At 42.5% G+C, this 22,653-nt stretch overlaps 1 protein-coding gene across 1 annotated transcript in view; it reads left to right on the top strand.

Moving 5' to 3' along the window:
* VIPR1 (vasoactive intestinal peptide receptor 1) overlaps window positions 1-22,653 on the top strand; it is a 117,271-nt gene that overhangs the window by 51,825 nt on the left and 42,793 nt on the right. Inside the window, exon 3 of the mRNA XM_075082209.1 lies at window positions 8,131-8,238. Within this exon, the coding sequence (XP_074938310.1) occupies window positions 8,131-8,238 (108 nt within the window). The remainder of the gene's footprint in view (window positions 1-8,130; window positions 8,239-22,653) is intronic.

Here is a 22,653-nt window from a genome sequence, read left to right as displayed (position 1 = left end):
TTATCAGTGTCTCACAAATTTAGCTTTTCTTTTTTCTTTCCTTTTGACTATTAAATATGCCTCCATGTGAAATCAAAGCTTTCTGGTCCTTCTTGTCCCTTCCTACAGAGCTAAGATACAGGGCTTCCACACAACCCTTCCTGCTTCTGCAGATGCCCCTCTATATTTATGGGTGAGAAGCATATTTCCAGCACAAACTCCAGCACATTTAATAAGCAAGAGGGAGATTATGAAGAATTTACTTGGTGAAGCTCTCTCCAGCTTTGCGTAAGGACTGCAGGATCTTTCTAGTAGCAGGACGGGCAGTCTGTGGCTTACAGTTTGTAGAGGAAACTTGCACTTTAGCCTTCATTTTTTTTAGTGGGGTGTCATTTCTTAGCCCAATATTTACCATGAAGAAGAGCATTTTCAGCAGTGGCTGAAAATCTCCCTTGCACAGCACATCATTTGGTCTTGAAGCTACAGGACAATCCATTAAAGTATCAACAGGGTAAGATTCCTCTTAATCGTGCCATAATTGCTATAGGACAGACCTCTCCACAGCTAACTGCAGATTGGTAAGCAGTGAGCACATTGCCAAGCGGAGCTGTCACTTGCCTGTTTGCCTTCAATGAGCAAGTCAAGCTGAGCTGGTCAGTGGGAGCGTTTGCGCTTCATTAGAGTGGCCAGGTCTCCGGAGCTCTCATATTGGTGCTACCATTTAAGCAAGTCAAGGAATTCATGCGGATTAGCCTGAATGTTGGAAAGTTGAGGAAAAGTCTCCCGACTCTCACAGCACTTGAACCATCAGTGAGAGCCGATGCACTCATGACCTGTCCTTGCTGGCCTGTTTTATTAGGAAGTCCCACAAAATCTCTAATGCTTTCCTCCTCGCAATGTCCCTGTCTCCTGGTAGGCAAGACAGTGAAGCACAGAGGGGCTACAGCCTGGGTGAGTCCCACTGTAGATCTTACATTATCAGGGCAGTCACTCTTGCCTCCCCAGCAGTCAAAAAAACATTGCTAGAGGTTGACCCTAGTCATCTTCACTATGAATTGCTGTCTAGAGGTGTCAACATGGGAGAAGCCATATAGGAAGAGTAGGTACTTAAATTCAAAGTCTGGTTCTCTATAAACCCAGTCCTCTACAACTTCTGGAAGAGCAAGGGGATTTGAGTGAGGAGTGAGGGATCCCTGGAATAATCCTTTAAGCATGCTCCATGTCAGAGCACTAGAGATCTACCTCTTGTTTAGATGCTGGTGAGGAGATAAGATATGTCTTTGGCAACACACTTTGTAAATCTTTGTCTTAAATCTTGGATCTTTTGCTTCTGCTTACATGTTCTGGAATTAGGTGGAAGGGCTTAGCTGACAAATTTGATTTATAGAAAGAGTGATCTGGAGGGATGAAAAAAGTCAAGTGTTTGTTTAGTTTGTTGGTTAAAGAAAGGATGAAAGATAAGAAACTTCTTTTTTTTTGTTGTTGTTGTGTTTTTTTTTAACTTGTTTCTTAGTAGATGTTGATGATAGAAAAACTCATAGGATTTTCATGCTTAAAAATAATCCTCCAGAAATAGTCTCTGGTGATTTCTTTCACGCAGTTTAGAATGACTTGGTCTGGGGGCTTAAGGTGAGGTTTCCTTCCTATGTCTTTGAGTCAAATTTCTGCAAACATTTAGGAAGAAACATATCTTTTAACATTTCCTGTTGAGCGCTTGGACAGCTTCTACTGGAAGCCACTGCAGAAGTGCAAACCGGTTTTCATAGCAAGTAACAGTGTTCCTGTTACCCTCCAGTTTGTACAACGAGTGGTAAAAATTAAATCAATATCTGTTTTGCCACAGATATTGAGGCAAAGCCCAGGGTAAACTCTTCACTTACCCTCAGTGTGGGGATCCTTTTTGCTTTCTGTGATTGCCCAAGTCCATTTTCTGCTGAATTGGGGCTGCAAATCCCTCGCTGAGGGATGAATAAAGGAACATCAGTGCGGCTCTAACAGCACATCAGTGGTGGGAAGGAAATGTTACAGTGTCAGGGTTTTGCGTGCCCTGGCAGGACTGTGGTTTTCCTTCAGCTAAGTGGTTTTCTGTCACATCCTGCCTACAGTGCTGGACTGGCAGCAGGCAGCATGACAGGCAAAAAATAGCCAAATTAAATGCAAAGCCAAGAGAAGTTGAAAGGATAGCTCTGAGGGGATAGGTTTGCTTCAGAGCAGACTGTCAGTGTTGATAAAAATTAAAAGGTGATGAGATGGAGCTGGGGAGGAAAGATGCCTGCAGGATGCTTGAGTGTATGCATGTGGCTGGGGGGATGAGGGCACAGCAGTGAATATGGGAAGGAAAGGGTTGAATTTTGCAGGGAAGGTGGGAGGATTAATTTAGCTAAACCATGGAGCCAAGCTAGCCCTGGTCAAACCCAATATGTCACAGAAAAATAAGGTAAAACCCTATTCCGCACATCCAGGGCAGGGCAGGATGGGGTAGAATTAAAACCACAAATGATACAAATGAGAAATTATATGGAACTTCTTCCATGCTAGAAGAAACTAAATAAGCTAGAACACTTCAGCTTGAAAAAGAGATGCCTGAGGAGGGGTATGAAAGAGGATTTTATGTTTTTTCTCCCCAGGGAAAGGGATATTGTGGTTAGGTTTTGAATACTTATGTCTTTGTAAAAGAGCTAAGCAATTCCTAATGAAACCAGCAATGAGCAGGTTCAAAGTGAATTCAGAAAAGGATGTATTTTTGCTTTCAGTGGACACTTAAACTGTGCAGTTCCTTCGCCCAGGATGTTGTAAATATTAAAGATTTCCACGGGTTCAGAAGCAAAATCAAATTGCATTTAACTTAAAAGATTTATGGAAGGAAAAAAATCTATCTAGGGTATTTTTTGTTATTACATACAACTTTAAAGATTTAAATAGAAGATTATCCTTGTTTCAGAAAGCTTCTGCTCGTTGGAGTCTGGGGCAGTAGTAGTAACCCAAGGCTCATGATGGGTTTTCCTAGCCTCTACTGCGACTAAATTCAAGCTACCTGTCTGAAACCAAGTCAGCAGGTTGTTTTGGGGACCCTCTTTTGGGGTCTGTTTTCTTCAGTCAGGCAAAAGCTTAGTGCTCAACTGGGACAAGAAGTTTGAGGCAATAAGTGGTTGTAATGAGACCAAACTGGGAAAACCGTGGGTGACCACCGAGGTTGCACTTCTGCATGAGCTTGTCAGTGGGAGAACAAATGTCACCAAAGAGCTATTCACAGTCCTAACTCCATAGAGATTGAAAACTACCTGCTGATATCAAATTGCAGTGAAAATGAGTTTCCACTGCACACACACCAACCTGTGATGGTACCCGGTGATATCTCAGCTTGGCTTAATCAAGCTGCACCTTTGCCTTGCGGCTATCTGCCTGTGGGTACTGAGAGGCATGCAGAGATCCCGAGACACCCGTGGCATCAAATGGGGATCTTTACATCTGAACAAGGATTCAAAAAGCAAAAGTCTTGTGTGTCAATGTTCTTCAGAAAAGACCAGGAGTGACCCCAGTCGTTAGGGAGAATTTGGTGCAAATGAGATATGTGCTGAAAGGATTTTTGTTTTTAATTGGGAATTCACCTGCGTTACGAGAGTGCCTGGCACCAGCCTACTGCCATTAATTTCTTTCCTCAGCCAAACCTAGTCACATCTCAGAGCTGTGCCAGAGCTCTGGAATTCATGTTTATTCATGAAGTAATATTATTCTCTGCTGCTTCCTAGATAAGCTTTGACCATATATTTCCTGCAAGTGTAGATACGACTCAAAACAATATTTTTTGTGCTCTAGTCTGCCAGTTCTGCAAACCACTGTATACCTGTGCCTCATGATGACTGACCCCTTTTCTGTTTATTAACCTTTTAAAGGGAGAGGAAATGAGGGCCTGAGTTTTGATTCACATTTAGCAGACAGTGTAAAAGGTTACCACCTTCTGCAGCTGTGGTGGGGTTTCCTAGCCCAGAGCAGTGAGGACTGTGTCAGTGGTCTTCAATCACTGCTTCTGAGTCAGACCCTCTTAGAGGAGGGCTCTCCAAAGCCCAGCTGAGGCTGATGCAGCCCTTGGCTTGCACTTGGGGCATTTGGATTGCAAAGAGGGAGGCTCAGCTGCTGGATGTAAAGATCTGAGCTCCAGCACATGGCTGACAGCCTCCAGCCCATTCCTTGAGCCCTTCTTCAGGAGCCCACTTCAAGAGGGAGAGAGGTGGCTGCTAGGAGTTACACTAATTGCATGGCTTACAGTGCAACGGTGAGCAGTTTGATCTACTTATCTGAATGAAGTTTAAAAGGCACCTTTGTTAGAGTTGTGAAGGATTTCTCCCTGAAACCCTCCAGAAGAAGAAATTTGCCTCCAGAGAGCACTTCATGGTCTACCAGGCAAGAGCAGGAGAAAGCTGGGTGTCTGGAAGTCACAGCTGAAATAATCAAACAGGAAAATATTATCTTTTAAAATATATATATTTATAATTACAAGAGTTCAGAGAGTGTACCTGATTACCCAGGGATGTCATAAATGCTACTGTCTTGAAAAAGTCGTATGCTTATTTTTTACACTGCTTCTCTAGAGTCACTTGTGATCCTTTCCAAAGCAAAGCACAGCCCTTGGCAGGGTGTATTCCTTGGCTTTCAGTAACAAGTGAATGAGCAGAGCAGTTCTTCCGATTGAAATGGCATTGAAGGGTACGTGTATTCATGGCTCATTTGCACCTGCTGCCTTGAGTAAGGATTGATAAATACCTTTGCATCCTTCCTGCAGATACTGAGTGGAAGGGAGAACACAACATTTATAATCAATTAATGGAGAAGCACTTAGCAATCACCAAACATTATTTGATCAGGCAAAACAAACTGTCATCTTTATGACATCTATGAAGGTCAAGTGATGGCACCGGGAAGAGAGGGATTACCTCTTTCAAGGCACATTGCAGCTGTTTCTGCCCTCAAATAGTGTTTTTAGGTATTGATTTGTCATGCTGACATGACTGAATATTGCCTGCCAACCCCCTGATCCCAGCAGTTTGCCAGGGTAAGGTCTATCAGTTTTGGAGCAAGAAAATAATTTTCTGGAAGGTTATTTGATAAAGGTTGTCTGTGTCATGGTTTGGATGGACAGGCACACGCTTTTGCCTGATGTTGTAGTGGGATGAGCACAGGGTGAGCAGCAAGCATTGGGCTGCAGATGCAAAGCATCTTGCAGGTATCAACCTTTGTATTGTTCTAATTCATTAAACTCGAGTTACTCATGCAGGCACTCTTCTAGTAACTGGAGAGAAGACATCATCTCCAAAAAATGATTCATTTTCTGAACTTTAGATACCCATCCTACGGTGACAGGAGCTGCCAGCCAGAGCTCTGGTTTCCATTGGCTTCTTTAGGTTTACATATCCGAGTTTTAGATGCATAAATTTAGGGATATGAATCCCACCTTTAAAACCTGGAGCCTTCCAAGCAGCTGCACAAAATTGCCACCACAACTGGGCGGGGAGAGGGGGGCAATAGGAAGAATGGTGTTGGAAGAGCTAATAAGCAGATATGAAAAGTCTTTACAGAGGCAATAAATTTTAAAGATCCACTTTGCCTGTCTTGCAAGGCCAGTCCTGTGTGACTTCACATTATTTTAATCAAAGAGAACTCTTGTTACAAAAGTGAACACTTAAAAGCATTTTTCATGCGTCACAGGTGGTGGTGAAAAAGGCCAACAGAGAAAAAGATACAGATCACAAAAATTCCCAAAGTGCGTAATTCAGGACATTTTAAAACCCATCTGATACTATCACCTTGTATTTTATTTTGTATTATAACCTGTTCTGAGGTAGTGGGTGCACTATAATTTACTGAGATTCATGGAGGAAAAGATTGTAGAACATGAAAGATCCTGTCATGAAATCATCTATTTTCCATGGGCACAATATCTAATATCTTAATAATTTTGGAGCTGCTGGCTGTTTGGTGGCAGGTATGACGCTGTGGAAACTGAGCTTTGCACCTCGTATTAGAAACCTGAAAACTGAATTTCAATGAATGCTACAGAATAGCATGCACAAAGAAGATACTGTCAGTTATTCAAATTTTCAGGCTCTGATAAACTCACCTCAAGACTTAATTTGAAAAGTTCTTTTTGCTCATGAAAGACGGAAGGAAAAACCTGTAAAATAACTTTGAAAGAGAGCTGAAGGCTCTTTTTCAGCTTCAAAGCATTTTTGTGTGCTCTCTTTATTGATCTGAGACAGCACACTGCCTCAGTCTGAGCAGACTGATGATGACACTAGCCTTTTTCTTAATTCAAGTAGTAAAAGATGATTTAAAGGAGGAATTTCAGATCGGGATATAATTACCAAGAAATGCAGATTGACAGTGGTTTTCATAGTTCCCTTCACTAGCATGTGAAAAATATTTTCTCAAAGCGTTCTCCTTCATGTTCTAGTTTCTTTTGTTAAGCTGTTGACCTTAACAGCAACACGTTAGTCACATTTGGGGAAGTGTTGCAAGCCAATGGGGCATAACAAATAACCAAGAGCAGAGGTGCTATAAAAAAAATTCGGTCTGTTGACAACCCATCTGTCTAACCCAAGCAGGAACTGAAGTGCCTGTCTTTTGGAAATTTAGAGAGGAAAAAAATGTTTTCAAAATTCTAGTAAGAACTCTAAAATAGGGAGCATGTTGAGGCAAAAACATGTCTGAATTTTTTTTTTAATTCAGGTCTGCCAACTCCTTTTGGCTTCAGTTCTAATGTTACATTATTCAACAGTGAAATATGTATGTGATAGCATTAATATATTTTTGAGAAAGCAGAAATCAAAGGGCAAAGAACAACATTATAACTCTGTAGGAAGGACCTGTAATTTTATTCTCCCAGAAAGTTTTTATACTATCCAGAAAATCTTCAGAAATGCTTTATTTTAACACAATACTATGTTTTCTCCCTGAAGTTAGCTCCATTTGTTATACCTTCATTCCTAGCTTAGATAGCTAGGAGTGTACCACCTGACACCACCCTTCCACAGAGAGCACCTTCTGGAGACAGCACTGTCCCTCCTCAGCCTCCAGGAGTGTTCTGTGCCTAAGCAAAGCCATTGACACCTTTTCCCACAGCATTCTCCAGGAGGAACTGGCTGCTCATGGCTGGAAGGGCATACTCTGCGCTGGGTAAAGATCTGGCTGGATGGCTGAGCCCAAAGAGTTGTGGTGAATGGAGCTAAATCCAGTTGGCAGCCAGTCACAAGTGGGGTTCCCAGGGCTCAGTGTTGCGGCCAATTCTGTTTAGTATCTTTATCGATCTGGATGAGGGGATCGAGTGCACCCTCAGTAAGTTTGCAGATGACATCAAGTTGCACAGGAGTGTCAGTCTGCTTGAGGGTAGAAAGGGTCTGCAGAGGGACCTGGACAGGCTGGATCGATGGGCTGAGGCCAACTGTATGAGGTTTAACAAGGCCAAGTGCCGGGCCCTGCCCTTGGGTCACACCAACCCCAGGCAACGCTCCAGGCCTGGGGCAGAGGGGCTGGAAAGTGGCCGGCAGAGAAGGCCCTGGGGGTCTTTTCCAACCTAAACAATTCTATGATTTGGTGATTCAATGATCCTTCCTTTTTAAGGAGAAAAACTGCTTCCTGAGAAGGAATTTGGCTTCTGATCTCTTGATTGTCATCAGTGTCCCTTTCCTGCTGAGCACATGCCCTGCGCAGGCATCTCATTTCAAAGGGAAGAAAAAGCTGGTAACAGAAGTTTGGGGGAAGCAGAGAAGGAAGGGGAACATGTCTCACATATTCAGACCAGGTGTTTTAACGCAACATGGAGAGATAAGAGCAAGGAAGAGGGATATTTAATTAGGCATTTCTGGCTTTTTCATCCAAAAAAATTCACCCATCTCTGTTAACTCTGAATTGCCCGATTCTTGCACCAATCTGCTGTTCTTTCTGTGCCAATTTCTGGAAAAATACAGACACCACCAGTACTGAATTTCAGGGACTGGGGTAGCTGAAAGCCACATATTTATGATACTTCTGTATCTTTCCTTCCAAAAGGTGCCTGCACTGAGGTGGTAGGCTCCACAAGCCTTCGCACAGTTCCTCTGCTCCATCCAGCAGATAGTGCTCGCATTTATTCTACCATCTGCTTTTCTCTTTTCCCAGGTTGTGGAAGGCAATGGGACAACATGACATGCTGGCCTGAAGCGGAGGTGGGAGAGGTTGTGGTACGGCCATGCCCAAAGTTCTTGAGATTCCTCACTACTTTTCTTGGTAAGTAAAAGCAGACAGCTCATCTCACTGAAATGGTTTTATGGCTTCACTGTCCAGGGTGTTTCACATCATATCACAGGGGAAGCTTCTTGGTATAATCGGAGGGAGAAAGAAGCTCTTTGTACAAGGTAAAGGAGGTTTCCAAGCCACACATGAATGCCCAAACCACTAGAGCATCCTCGCTGCCCTTCTTGCAGCACCACATACTACACTGGATCATAGGGATGCAAAAATGGCTTCTGGTGAAATCCAATAATATGGATGTTGCACAGGGAAAATGGAATCAACCTGTGTAATAGTATGTTTGTTGTACAAAATGAACAGTTTAGCACTATAATTAATTAAGTCTCTGACGCAAAATAAACAAGTTGAACCTGTACATAATAAAGTATTTTTTCAGCGGAAATGACAAATCTGGACACAAGCCAAGATATTAACCTGAAAAATAATGGGTGGGGAAGGTCAATGGAGAAAGTAGCTTAACTCACTGTTCAGGGTGTTTGAGGAAGCTTTAATTTAAAACGCAGGTCACAAGGCCCATGCAGCAACAGGACTCTGTCTCCTGGTAGTTTATAGTCATTATTTACTATTTTTATTATAGTAGCCCTGTAGGCCTCCACAAAGAATTAAGCTCTTTTGCCCTGGAGATTATGTACCAAGCTGATAAGTCTCCACTTCTACAGCCTTGCAGTCCAAACACACATAATAGATTATGAATGGGAGTAAGGACACAATATCATCCCTGTTTAACCATCACATGCTGATTACATGACTTGCCCAAGGCTATGCCAAAAGTCTTTGCAGACCCAGAAGGGAAATTCAAAATCCCCAGAGACCTATCCTAGTGCTGTAACCTCCCTGTTTCCAGAACTCCCAGTAGTTCATCACTGCTGCATCAACATCCAGGGGAAGCAGGCAGAGGCTGCTGTAATGGCACATCTTGCAGGACAAGACCCCTGCCCATTGGTTCAGCCATGTGGAATAATTGCCTGCTGTGGATGCTTTGCACTCTCTCCTCTCCTGAGCACAACATTCGCTCACTGGGTTTTAGAGACCCAGCAGAGTTACCTGAAGAGGAAGAAAAACCGCTCTAAGTATTGCTAATACTTCATCCCACCAAAGCAGAGCAATGAGGAAATTATTATATATATTTGATCATACATATATCTATATCTCATTGTGGCTGTATTGAACTTAAGCTAATGAAAGGGAAATGCCTTTAACTCTGTGCTAGGATGGGCTATGAGACTCAATGAACTTGCCCATTCAGGGGCAACTACTACTTTCCGAGATGTCCTAGGACATCCTGGTCTCCAGGTTCGCCTGCAGAAAGGTGTAGTTCTTCCCCAGTTCATGTGGCATTGGATCTCTCGGGTACTTAAGGGTATCTCAAAAAACCCATGCTTAGGCAAGTGAATGGTTCCTATTCTGGGAGAAGTCCAGAGTTCACTGAGAGCAGTCAGGGCACCACTTGGGCTCTCTATGCACTCATCACAATGTGCCAGACCAAGAAAGAGCCTCAGACACAAGTCAACCCATGACCCTTCCCTGCATACCCATGTTGTAGCATGACTGCTGGCATTTGTGGTGTTCTGTGAGCAGTGAGCTCAGCAAATGTCATCTAGTCTTGCAGCTGGCAAGGTCAGCAGCCTTCTAGGGGGATTTCACATCCGTTTGGATGAGTTTCCTCTGGTTAAATGTAGTTTTCTGCATCTGACTGTCATCCAGGGATTCCAGTCACTGGAGAGCAGGCTGGTTTGTCCAGTGATGGCTAGGCCATGATTCATCTCAGAAATTAGCCACTTAAAGAGATCAGATGAACAACACCATGAAAATACCTATTTCTCCTCACTTAGCATGGTAAAGCACAGAGTGACTTGCTTTGTTGGAGAAAGCAGATTCAGAACTTAATTTCTGCTGTTTCTAATGCAGGTGTGTCTCACCCATTAATATCAACAGTAATCTAGTCGGTGCAGTCAACAGACAACCATATGTAGGAACCTGAACAGCTCCTTAGATGTCATTTGCTGTATTGATAAATTTTTTGTTGAGTGTAGCAGAAATGCAGGCACTAAGCTCGCAGGTAGGCACCTACACTGTAGCCACTGAGGACTCCATTCAGATTCCTAAACATAAGTGTCTGGTGCCACTTGAGATACTCTGGGGCATCTAAGAAATCCATGAGGATGCCTCAACTGGTGCTGATATTTAGGGAACTAATTTCTAACATGGAATGGCATCCGTATCAACTGATTTTAGAGTTTTCCATATGTAAACCTGCCTCTGAGTTTGTTTTACAGTCAGTGGTGAGAAATAGGCTCTTCAGAGGTGCAGCTCAGCTGACTTTTAGACTTCACCTTCAAGATGAGTTGAATAACATTGATAAACCACATATTTCTTTCCAGTTACAATCAAATGATTGTACAGTGGCTCTGGCAGATGTAAATGTCTTACAATATGGGTGAATCCCACCTTTGCAGAGCATACGTGCTAGCATCTCCTTCTGTAAACAGAGAAAATAATGCCATTCCCAAAGCAAAGACAACAGCTTTGATTTTCTCTGAGCTATGCACTTTGTAAAATTGTGTACAAATGCAGAAAGCGGGTATAGTCTTAAATAAAGGGAGGGTAAGATTGCTTCTTGTTTTATAGGATTTGTTGCAAAATTAATGCCATTAAAGTTTGTGAAGCACTTCTTCCTTTGTAGTAGTGAGTATGTTTGAATAGCTTTCAAGGAAATCAATCATCTGGTTAATGTTTATATCTTCCTCTTTGATCCCTTTGCAGAAACATGAAAGCTTATGCCAAAGTTGTGAGCAAGAGAGAAAATTATTTTATATTTATAACAGAAAAAGGGTGAAATACTGGGAAATAAAGAGTTAATGTGATTTCCTTGCCTAATAGAGAATATGCTCTTCAAATGAGTGATATCCTATCTCATGGTAAATAAAAGATAAAATATCTCGTGGCATTTAGAAACCTTAAAATGCCTAGCATAGCCCTGATGTCATTTGACATTAAATTTTTATGCCATTCACAAATCCAGAAGATTTTCATTATTTCATGACATTCATCAGTACCATGCGAAGGAGATGGATGAAAATATTTTTGTCACTTTTCAGTATTAAAGTGCATTAATTGCTATCCCTTGACCAGAGTGCTCTAGCCTTCTTTCAATACATAGAAGATGACATTTGTGATAGGGATTTGTTTCCCACAGTTTCTCTGAAAGCAAATTGTCCATCATGCACAAGTTAAACAGTAAAAATTAGCACTTGACAGTTTTTAAGCTTCAGCTATGAGATTAATTGACTTAGGGGGCCGGGACAAGAATAACCAAGCTCTGGAATCCCACTCAATGAGGGTGAGATCCTTCTGGGTTTCAGGATTGCCAAACTCCTTTTTTCCTCTGGTGCTCTAAATTTACATCTGCTCTCCTTTCCCCTCCCTCACGAACGCGTTTTACTTCTCTTTCCTGCTCCACTTCCCTTCCTCATGCTTAGTGGGCCTACTGACTGCAAGTACTGCAGTTCGTCATTGATTCTGGTATATTCCTATTGTCAAGCCACCTAGAACAGAGCTATCCAAATCCTGCCTATGCAGGCAGGCAGAGCCACTTCCAGGTCACCCAGGCACGGCAGCTGCCCTGTGTGGAGCTAAGCACATAAACATGTGCATGCGTTTGCATAGTTCAACTCAAAGTCCTTCAACGTTGGTCAAGAGCACTGAAACAATACCAGCACTGTCATCAGATACCACCACAGCTTCCGCCATATCTTCCCTCCCCTGCTCCATGGGTTCCTGATTTCCCCCCATTCTCCAATACATAATGTCTCCACCTTCTTACTTGTTTTGTTCATGTTCATCATTTTTGCACCAAACACCAACTCTTTCCTGGTGTTAGAAATACACTGCCAGATGCTGGGCATGAGTGATACAAGGAAATAAAGCTTGTTGCCTTTGATGAATCCCACACCATGAATGTATACTTTTGCTGGACTACTGGAGAGTGTAAAACTTCACAGGTGCAGCCAAACTGTGACAGTGCTGTCTGGAACAGGCATTGCCATCAAAGCATTTTTGTGTGGGTAGGAAGCCATCGGAGAGTCTAGCTGGCCTTGCCATCCAGTACTGGTTCATGCCCTGCCATCCTCCTATTGCATTTAGACATAGCCTGCTCCAATGGATTGAATTTCTAAAACCATATCACACAAAGAAAACAGAAATTCTGAGAGAACTACTGTGATATTCATGCACAAGTAAAGAAAAAGTGATAATGCAAGGAAGCAGTCAGGGAACTGATAATGGAAATTTGCCCAATATATCATAGATATCAAATTATGAAAATACCACCTTACGAAAGCACTTATGAAATTTCCACATGTCCTCTTGAATACTGCACATCACCATTCCTCAATCATGCCTTGTAGAAGTTGAATCCTTGGGCCAGGGTTAGTACTTGGAAGGCTCCTGAGACAAACTGTGAGCCACTGTAGTAAGGTGGCTTCTCCAAGGCTATTCTTCTTGTTCCTCCAGAGTACAAGATGGTAGGAGATGGCTTGCCTCATCCTACAGTGGTTTCCAAAAAATGTTGCCACTGCTTTTTAGTCTCTCCCTGTTGCATGTAAATTACAAAGATAAACTGAAACTGTGGAAGATAGATACTTCGGTAAATAAAAAGCCCATCATACTAGAAGAGACTGGAAGAGTGTGGCTTAGTGACACTTGGTTAGTTTGGCAAAACAAAAGGTGAGAGCTACCATTGTAAGAGTGAAATCAAGGAAGGGAAAGACCAGTTTAAGCCAAAATCCAACAAAAGCAGAATATGCAAACTGCCATGAATAGAGTCAGAGTGGAAACTGGAGAAAGGTTCCAGTGTGGGTTTCTGTGGGAAGTAAAGACAAACTTTGGAGATATCTTCAATGAGATTTAAAGCAATTAGATGACGTTAGGGACCCAGGACATCTCCAGGGCTGCTTCTGCATTTTCTTCTGATGGACCTGCAGCATTTCATATGCAGTAAGCCAAAGCGACAGAGAGGGAAAGAGACCAGACCATGTCACTCGCTGGCTGCCAGGAAGGTGAGGGACTCAGTTCTGCACCTGTTCACTGAATATTCAGATATAATTCATGCATTATGAGATAGAAAGGCAAGCCAGGACTGTAAGTATTGGTCTCAGGTGAATCCTGAGTTGTCTCAGCAAAATTATCTCCCCTCTTTTGAATGTCATTGCTAAGAATGCTGTCCATCTGGCTCAGGACATTTCCTGGCTTCAAGCTGTTGCTTTGTCCAGTTTAGCAGTTCCACATCCTACATGCTGAGAAGCAAACCCTCCAAGTCGTATCTGGCTTTGGGTCTCCATGGAAGCGATGCTTTTACCGGCTACCTGGAGTCTTAGAATGAGCATGAAGCTGTCTGTGCTTGTTGTTGGCAGTTTTTAGGTGCACTCGCAGTTTGTCAGACTGATTTCCATCGTGCTCATTCAGAAGGTTTCATGGAGTTCTTCAGGCAAGAACTAGGGTGAGATGAGAGTCATGTAATCAGACTCCTGTGGCTAACACCAGCTACAAAATTTGGCAGTTGAATTGTGCGTCACCTCTAAGGTATATATTTGTGCAGAGCAATACTAAGCATTTAGATTTGCAATCTTTTCTCTCAGACTGGAATTTTGAAATGACAAGGATATTTATCAGCATTGATTCATGAAAACTGTGAGCTTTTCTTCTCCTATAAGGCGATTGGGATCTAAAAAGTCTAGGCTGCATGAGAAAGCTGATTCAATCCGGTCAAGGGATTTATAAATCCCTGAATATAAACAAGATCATATGTTAATCAAGATGGGTTTTCTACTGATTTCAGCCTTGCTCCTTTCTGTCTACATGGTGCAGTAAATCAGGGTCAGTATGGTCTAATCTCAGCCATATGAAGGCTTAACATTAAATCTAGCCAGATATATGGGTTTTCTCCTGCAGTAAACAGGGGCACACCCCATATGTCCTGGAGATGTTTCTCAGCCTATGGTGTCCTCACTGTTCATGTAGGGAAGTCTATGGAGTAATCCAGAACAGACACTCAGGTCTCAGCTATAGGTGGACCAAATTTGCTCATCCACAGACACACAGATAAATTTTTCCAATGTATCTATATCACTTGTGTGTTTAATACCATTGCAAGTTTTGTGCAAATATTGTCTTATATCTAAAGAACTTGGAAACAAATTCTTCTCTGGGTTTACAATCTTTTAAACCCAGACTAACTCAAGGTTATACCAGCATTAACATTCAGAATCTGACCTAAAGTCATTGAACAATCCCTCTTCCGCCTAAGCAGAGCCTTGAGACTTAGTTGAGAAATCGAGGATCTTATTATTTTATTGTGGATGTTTTAAATCGTCATCCGTCATGATGATTGTCTTTTTTTTTATGTCTTCTATCATTTTAAACTTTCACATTCATAATCTTCTATCAGATAGCTTTTTCATTTGAATTTAAAAAGTATCTTTAATATTTCAATTCAACAAGTATAAATTAAGAGCTTTTTTGTTGGTTTTTGTCATTCTCTTTTTTATATTGTGCCCAAAGTTATTTTAACTACTGTCATCTCTTTTTTTTCCTGATTCGTCTGTATGGAGATTTTGAAATTACACTCTCTGTCCGTACCTTCACTTTAAAAGACATAGACTAATCCTTTGCAGCACTATCTAACTTCATTAGGACAGAATCAAACAAGTCAAATTAATTGCATATATGTCATTTACTGTTAATATCCAGGTCCTAATGGTTCAGACTGAAGCAACACCCAGCTATCACCACTCCCCACCCCTTCCAGTTCTGGCACCCACACACAACTCTACACAACTGCACAGAGCAAAGGGAAGAGCTCCCCATGAAATACCATGAGAATGAGCCTCTGCAGGTATTGAAGCAAGTGGTTAAATAGACTGCTGCACGTACCTCCACTGATGCCATCTTCAAGCTTGCAGTGGCCTCACGTGGAGCACTCCAAGCACATTTGAGTCTCTGTTGGCTCAGGGTGAGTCAAGGAGCAGAGTACAGCCGTGTCCTGGGATAGCCAAATGAAATTTGTAAGTAGGACATGGATAGGGACTCCAGGGAGCTGTGTTATTGTGCTGCCTTTCTTTTTGGTTAGTTAAACATACGGATGACATTCCTCCCACTGAACTGTGGACACCTGACATTAACCATCTAATCTAAACTCCTTGTCTAGCTTCTCCCTCTAGCACTTTCAGGACATGGGTTGTCCCATGACATCTGTTAGGAAGGGTTAAGATGAGCTTTGGATATCTGATATGGCCTCTACAGGGAACTTGATAGTCTGCTTTAGACTAGACTCCCTACATTTCCATGGCAAAAGTTAGGTAAGATGCATCCAAACCTTTTGCTCATGCAAGAGAACTATAATGAGTAGATGAAAATAACAAAAAAAAAAAAGCAGAACCAGATTGTTCTTCCCTCCAAAAAATGATTCAAATTTACTTGAAAAACATCTTAATCTCTCTCTCAAACCAGCATTCTTTTCCTCATTTTGTCTTCTCCTTTATTCTATATTGCTTTTGAAACTGGAATGCAAACTGAATAAATGAGGAGAGGGATGAGCAGATGGCAGCGGATAAGCAAAATATATTATCACTACCACTGAGAACCCAAAAATTAACTAAACCCATTATTTATTTACTCCAATGCTCATTTAAAAGGAAACAAGCAGGTGAGTGCATGTTATGGAGGGATATTCACTGAGGGCCCTCGACCTGTTCAGGTGCTCAGGCCAAATATGCCTTTGTATCACAAAGGCAGAACTGCCAGGAAACCACCTCATTCACTTAGAATTGTGCCAATTATTTGCACAGCTCACCTTGAAGTCACAGAAAAAGGGACAAGTCACCCAATGCTCCTGCTCCCTGTGCCTGTCAGGACAGCCTCCAACCCTGTTTGGTGTTCATTTTTCTCATGGACAACAGAAGGTCCAAGGCAGAAAACAGTGCTGAGTGGCCCCGTTTCCACAGATCGCTGTTGATTTTACATTCGCATTTAAGAGTGCACCTTTCGTGTTAGTCAGCTCCAGCAACGTGCATGGGGGTAAATAAAGAAACAGGTGACTTTCTGGATATAGAGCTTATTTAAAGCTTGGTTTTGCTTTAGAGATTTGTTTGTGACTACGGTGTCACAATGCATTTGCCCCGCTCCTCTGAAGGATTGGTGCTGAGAAGGTTTTGTGAGCCGTAGCTGAACTTCTCCACTACCCTACAGAGCACCCCAAGTCATGTATGTCCAGTGATACTATGCGTCGAGGTCCTTCGACTGAAAGCCCACTGCCAGCCCATGGCTTGTGGAGTTGTTATACCTTCACTCATCCAGAAATGTACATCTTTTCCTTGTAAATATTACCTGGTATAGTGTGACTGCAACATCAAAAGAGCTAATGCGAAGTTTGTCCTAGAGTTTGACAGCTCTGCTTTTAGCATGAGAAAGCAGAGTTTACAAAAGGTGGCTAATTAAGGGGAACGTGATGTTAAAAACTGAGGAATTTTCTGCATTTATTAAGGATCAAGATCTTCACTGTTAGAAATGTAATGTGTAGGAACAGGAAAGGAAGATAAGGGAAAATGGAGGATTTCCCAAAATCCAGGGTGCCGTAAGCTTCAGGGCACTGGAGATGTGGTAGTAATAACTGCAGAGCAAATGATGTGAAAAAGAACAAATGAAGAAATGGATTGAAGGATGTGTCTGTCATGTGACATGCTGATACCATGCCATGATATGGCATGAAATTATGGCGTGAAATTATGAAATAGCATGAAATACTAAGCAGAAATTGTACTGAAAGAATGATCTTGTGAGATCATGTCTGAGATAGACAAAGCAGGTTTGGAAAATATCTTGTCATGACTTACTCCACAAGTTTCTCCCAGATCTAACCGCTTCAACATCCAGTCAGTACAAGCTACAGCCATCTGAAAGTCTCAGGTGTTTCCCAGTAACAGTGGGACAGATCGATAATAAAAATGGAACTAGAGACGTTCCAGTGGGCTCAGCAGCAGCTCACGAAGAGTAAATGATAAGAATCGCTATTGCTTTAATAGCTTCTGCTTGAAAAAATCGATTTCTGACCATGGATTATGAAGACAGGAAGCAGGACAGGTTGCTGCTCAAAGCAGACCTTCCCCTCTCCTTTAGAAGCTATTAGAGTAAAGGGCAAGAGAAGCAAGAGGGAGACAAAAGCGAACACCCCTTAGCAACGACTGACCTTCTCTTTGTATGAATGCAGGCTCCCATTAAAAGCCAATGAGAGGCTTTCTTCCACTAAGGTCAAAGAGCGAAAACCTCACCTATGACACAAACTTTCAGACATGTTTCTGAATCTGAAGTGTGTATTTGAAACAGACGAGAGGCAAAAAGAAATTAAGAAAGAGAAAAACTTTAAAAGCTAGACATAGGCAACAAATTGCTTGGAATACAGTTATCTCTCTGCATTTATTCAGTTCACCTGTTCAGTGTTTAACTCGTACCCAGATCAAACACCTTTGATAAAGAAAATCCTCAGTTTTTATCTTGGTTCCACTAACTCCTCACTTCTCTTCCTTTATGTCATGAATAAATCATGTCATTCCTCTACCGGGCCCTTAACTGGTTGGTATAACCCAATCTGTAAAGTCATTTTGATTCATATCTCCTCCACGTCATTCCCAAATACATTTATAAATCAGAAAATTGAATTAGAAGCTTTGCATGTGTTTGTTCCTGTTCCAGGAAGTCTATCCCAATTAACAACCTGTGTGCACAGTGTTTTGCTGTAGAACAGTGTCTCCCCGTTTTTCCCAAGGACAAGTGATGAAAATAAATGTTCACTGCAGAGCAGAGTTAGACCCTTCATATAGGGCTACGAGGGTCCTGGAGGCAGAGGAAGATTTGGAGTCGACCCTCTGGGCTGTTAGTGTGGGCAGTGGAGGGACCAGAAGACCTCATGGAACATGCAGCTGAGCAGGTCCATCAGGTGATAGTGGGAGGTTCACGTCCAAAGGAGAATAGGGCCACCATCATTGGACCAATGTGTGAGTAAAGGTATGGACAGACTCTGTACAAGTAGAGTAGCTGGATTAATGCTCTTCCATCTAGAAAAATGTGGATTGAAAGGTTGTAAGTCAGAGGTAAATACAGTCATGAATGTTGTGGGGAAAGATTGTTTCATGGTGTATGAGAGAAGGGGCACTAAATGACATTGTCCATCAGCAGGTCTAAAATAAGCAGAGGGAGGTGTATTTTCACACAACATATAAAGAAATGGTAGAGGTGATAGACCTGGGAGGTAAAGTGAAAGCCAAAAGTATAAAGAGCTGTCAGAATTATTAGAAAGTGGTAGGAAAAATTCGGAGTATAGGAATAGGAGAAATTCAGTGGTTAGGTGAGTGGAACACTAGCTCACATGCAACTTCTATTTGAGGGAGCTGAGAAGATATTTCCACCACCACCAGCATTTAGCTGCATAACTTGCCCTGCTTCCAAAGAAGCTTCAACAGCTCTTCACCCAAGTGGGGGAAAAGAAGAAAGCAGGGGCTAAAGGCAAAAAAGTCCTTCTCGTCTCCTGATCAGTGTCAGAAATGTCAATTCATTGTTATTTGTAGATCCACCAAAAAAGGGTAAGAGAGGTGTGGGAGAGGAAGAGGAGAGGAGAATGCCCCTGTCCTCAGAAGAAATTGCCTTAAAACAATGAGTAAAATCTGAATATCCAAAACTAAAGTAAACTCAGGAATACTTGGACATCTCCATCATGCAGAAAAATCTAACAGGTGTTGGGTTTTTTTTATTTTAGTGGAGTTCTTTAGTACTAAAAAGAAACCTGGGGGGTTTTAACCAAAACTTTTCTCAGAATTTAGTCAGTCCTGCTTGTTTTTGTACAGAGGGATTTCCTTGCCTCTGTCTTTACTACCCAGAGCAGAGAATTTCTGAATCGCCCTGCCAGTGAGAAAAAGCCACTTAGGATAGGTGTGAGCCACGTACCAGATTTTTTACAACTACACGAGCTAATCAGAAGGAAAGATAGGAGCATTTGGCTAATTGCTTACAACCATCAATTCCATTTCCATAATAGGCATGCCATCAGACCATGCAGATTAGGAAATTAGAGGGCTCTGTGAACTCTAAAGAAGCTTTTACTTAAACCAGGAGCAGCTGCTGGGCCAGATGGCGAAGTCCTGTCCTACAGCAGACATGATACTAGAAAGATGCAAAAGTGTATGGAGGAAGCGCAATCTCTTCTTGTGCTTTGTGTGCATGTTCATTAATTGCCATGGCACACTACATGCAGGCTTTCAAGGAATACAGGCAGAGGTAGCACAGGAGGAAGAGCTGGGCTTTATTATACATACATATATTATATATACAGCACTTCACATTGACCCGGGTGGCCCATCCTGTCTGCTTAACTTTGCAGTTGGGTAGGATCTACCGTGCTGCAGACTGGCTGGCATTGATCTTGGGATCTCACTGGGGCTTGACCTGAAGCCACTAACACATTTGCACTTCTGTGGTCAACACATCTGCAAAGAGTCAGAGCTCTTGGGCTGGACCACAGGGATTTGATTAAATAATTGTGGCCCATCATGCTACACATGAGTCTTTAAGGCACTGTTGCAGTAAAACTTACTGAAAACTGGTTATTCAGGCCTGCAGCTTCGCCCCTTGCCTTTCAACAGTGTTTTATGCCTTGGCTGTCATAAACACTGATATAAATGAGCCAAAGGTCTAGCCTCATATCTGCACTTGTAATTCCTTTCTGTAAGCAGTGGCTTTTATACCACAGCATACTTCTGGAAAGCTGACTGGTTGGTTTCCCATCCTGGTTCTCCAGCAGTAGCTATAGATCCTTTAGCCTGTATAAGGATTACCTCTGCAGATTGGATTTATCAGCTCTAGAGAACTAATTTATTTTTTCCTTTCATTTCTGCACTGTTATTTCGCTCCCTTTTCACATTCATTCCCTCCCACCTGGCACAGAGCCTTATGAAAAGGTCATCACCTTGTTCCCTTTAAAACCTCATCTTTAAATTCCTTTGTCCTGATATCTGCAAAAAGAGAAGACAGCAATGAAAGAGTTGGGGTGCTGAGATCCCTCTAATTGTCTCCCCATGGTGCTTTGCACAGGACTCAGATACACAATCGAGTTACTGCACCTTAGCAATTACTGTGTTTCTGCAGAGCCAGGGCAGCTCCCAACATGCACGATTTACCCCTTTGGCAGCCGTGGAGAGATTTCACTTAATTTACTCTACAATGAAAGCAGTTTGATCTAGTTGCCTTACCTCCTCTTTGCTACACTTAGAGTCGCTGTGGTTAAGCTGGAGAGCGGTATATCACGGCAGCATCAGTAGCAGCATCTCATGAACAGTATCCCAGCCTCCTGGGACCATATGCCTGGTGCTTCTGCAGCAACTGTGCACCCCTGAAATAGGAACTAGGGATTTTGTCCAGTGCTTGTGACAGCACCCAGAAGAGGACTTCTCTTACACGCAAGGCTCCCATTCACAAATGACAGGCCAAGGGGCAACGGGCACAAGTTGGAACATGGGAAGCTCCACCTGAACATGAGGACAAACCCCTTCCCTGTGCGGGTGCCAGAGCAGGGGCACAGGCTGCCCAGAGAGGCTGTGGGGTCCCTTCCCTGGAGACATTCACCCCCCGCCTGGACGCGGCCCTGTGCCCCTGCTCTGGGTGTGCCTGCTCAAGCAGGGGGTGGGACGGGGTGAGCTCCAGGGGTCCCTTCCAGCCCCCACCAGTCTGTGATTCTGTGATTCTGTGAAGCAATGAAACCCTCTTGCACTCTCTAATTGCCTTTGCATTTTCTAACCATGGCCAAACTGAAACACAGGAGGTTCCATCTGAACAAAAGAAAACACTTTTTTACTGTGAGGGTGACCAAGCAGTGGGGAAGGTTGCCCAGAGAGGTTGTGGAGTCTCCATCCGTGGAGGTTTCCAAGGATATCCAAACACCATCTGGACATACTCCTGAGCAACCAGCTCTGCTTGAGCAGGGCTTTGGGTCAGATGTCGTTCTGTGAAAGCAGGAAGCTGAGTTCTGGTAATACATGTTGTGAGGTTATTGTTATCACAGATGAGAGGTAGTTGTGGCTTTTTCAGATGAAACCTTTTTTTTTTTTTTAATGGAAAACTTAATCTCATCAAAATTGATGTGGCTTTTAGGAGTAGATGCAGCGGTTTGACAGTTGTAACATTTCTGATCAAAATTAAATGCAAACCCCACAAAAGGTAGATTATTTCATGACTTGGATAGGGAAAAAGCTGTTAACCAACACCACCCTACTGAGGGGACTCTGCTCACACCAGGGACTTAAACCTCCTTTTTCTACAACAATCAAGGCGAGCCTGGAGCACAAACCTACTGGCAGTAGAACACTTTCCAGCTCTCAGTGAATCTCCTCCACTGTGCATTGCTAATTACATGTTAGTGACTTATAAACCCCTTGTCTCTTTTCTGATTATTTCTCCAGGAATACAGTTTTAAAAGATTTAGCTTCAGTCTGATAGGAAATGGGAAAGTTTTGGAAACCTTGTGAACTTTCAAAGGCTGGAGATATCATTTCCAAGTCCACAAGCCTTGTCTTTTCTGATACTGCCACTGACGTTTTGCAGCTTCGATGTACTTCATTAGTGCATCATTCTAGACAGAACTGGTGTTACACATAGTGAGAAACACAAGTTAATGGGAAATGGTTCTGGAAAACAGCATATAAAACTTCTGATGCTTTGAACATTTCGCCTTCCTATTGACTATTGACAGAAGATCAGACTTTATTACCGAAGTCCTACTACTGGTGGGGAACCAGATCTAGGGAGATCACAAGAGCTGGCTGCAGTTTCACTGGAGGTCTGTGGCAGAGCTGGGATTTGACCTTGTAATACAAAAATCTCAGTTTAATACTTTGGTCTAACGTTTGCTGCCTGTAAAGCTCAGAGTAAAAACTAGACTTGTGAGGCACTTTTCCAAATTGTATGTTCATTTTTAGTATAGAAAATAATCTGGTAAGTAGTAGTTACTTACTTAGTAATTTAGAAATGGTAGAAGTGTTTGCTCTGAGGGGAGACATCATCCATCACTTGAGCCAAAATTGTGGTGTGGTAAAATCTGTATCTTCTAACCTTATACGTTTTGCACCTCCGAGACACGTAGTATGGAACATGAGAGTTATTGGAAAGGTTTGTTGTATCACACCATGTGCGTGAATTTGCACATCAAAAGGTGACACGAGCAGCAAAGGGCGGTAGAAAAACTTACCTGGGAAGTGAGTTTCCCTAAAATCAGGGACATTATTATTATTATTATTTAATCCCAGTGATGCTGTATCACTGTGCTTCCCTCTACCTTAGTTTCCACATCTGTTA

Source organism: Phalacrocorax aristotelis, chromosome 2, assembly GCF_949628215.1.
Source record: "Phalacrocorax aristotelis chromosome 2, bGulAri2.1, whole genome shotgun sequence".
NCBI lineage: Eukaryota > Metazoa > Chordata > Aves > Suliformes > Phalacrocoracidae > Phalacrocorax > Phalacrocorax aristotelis.
This window is presented reverse-complemented; position numbering and strand designations above follow the sequence as displayed.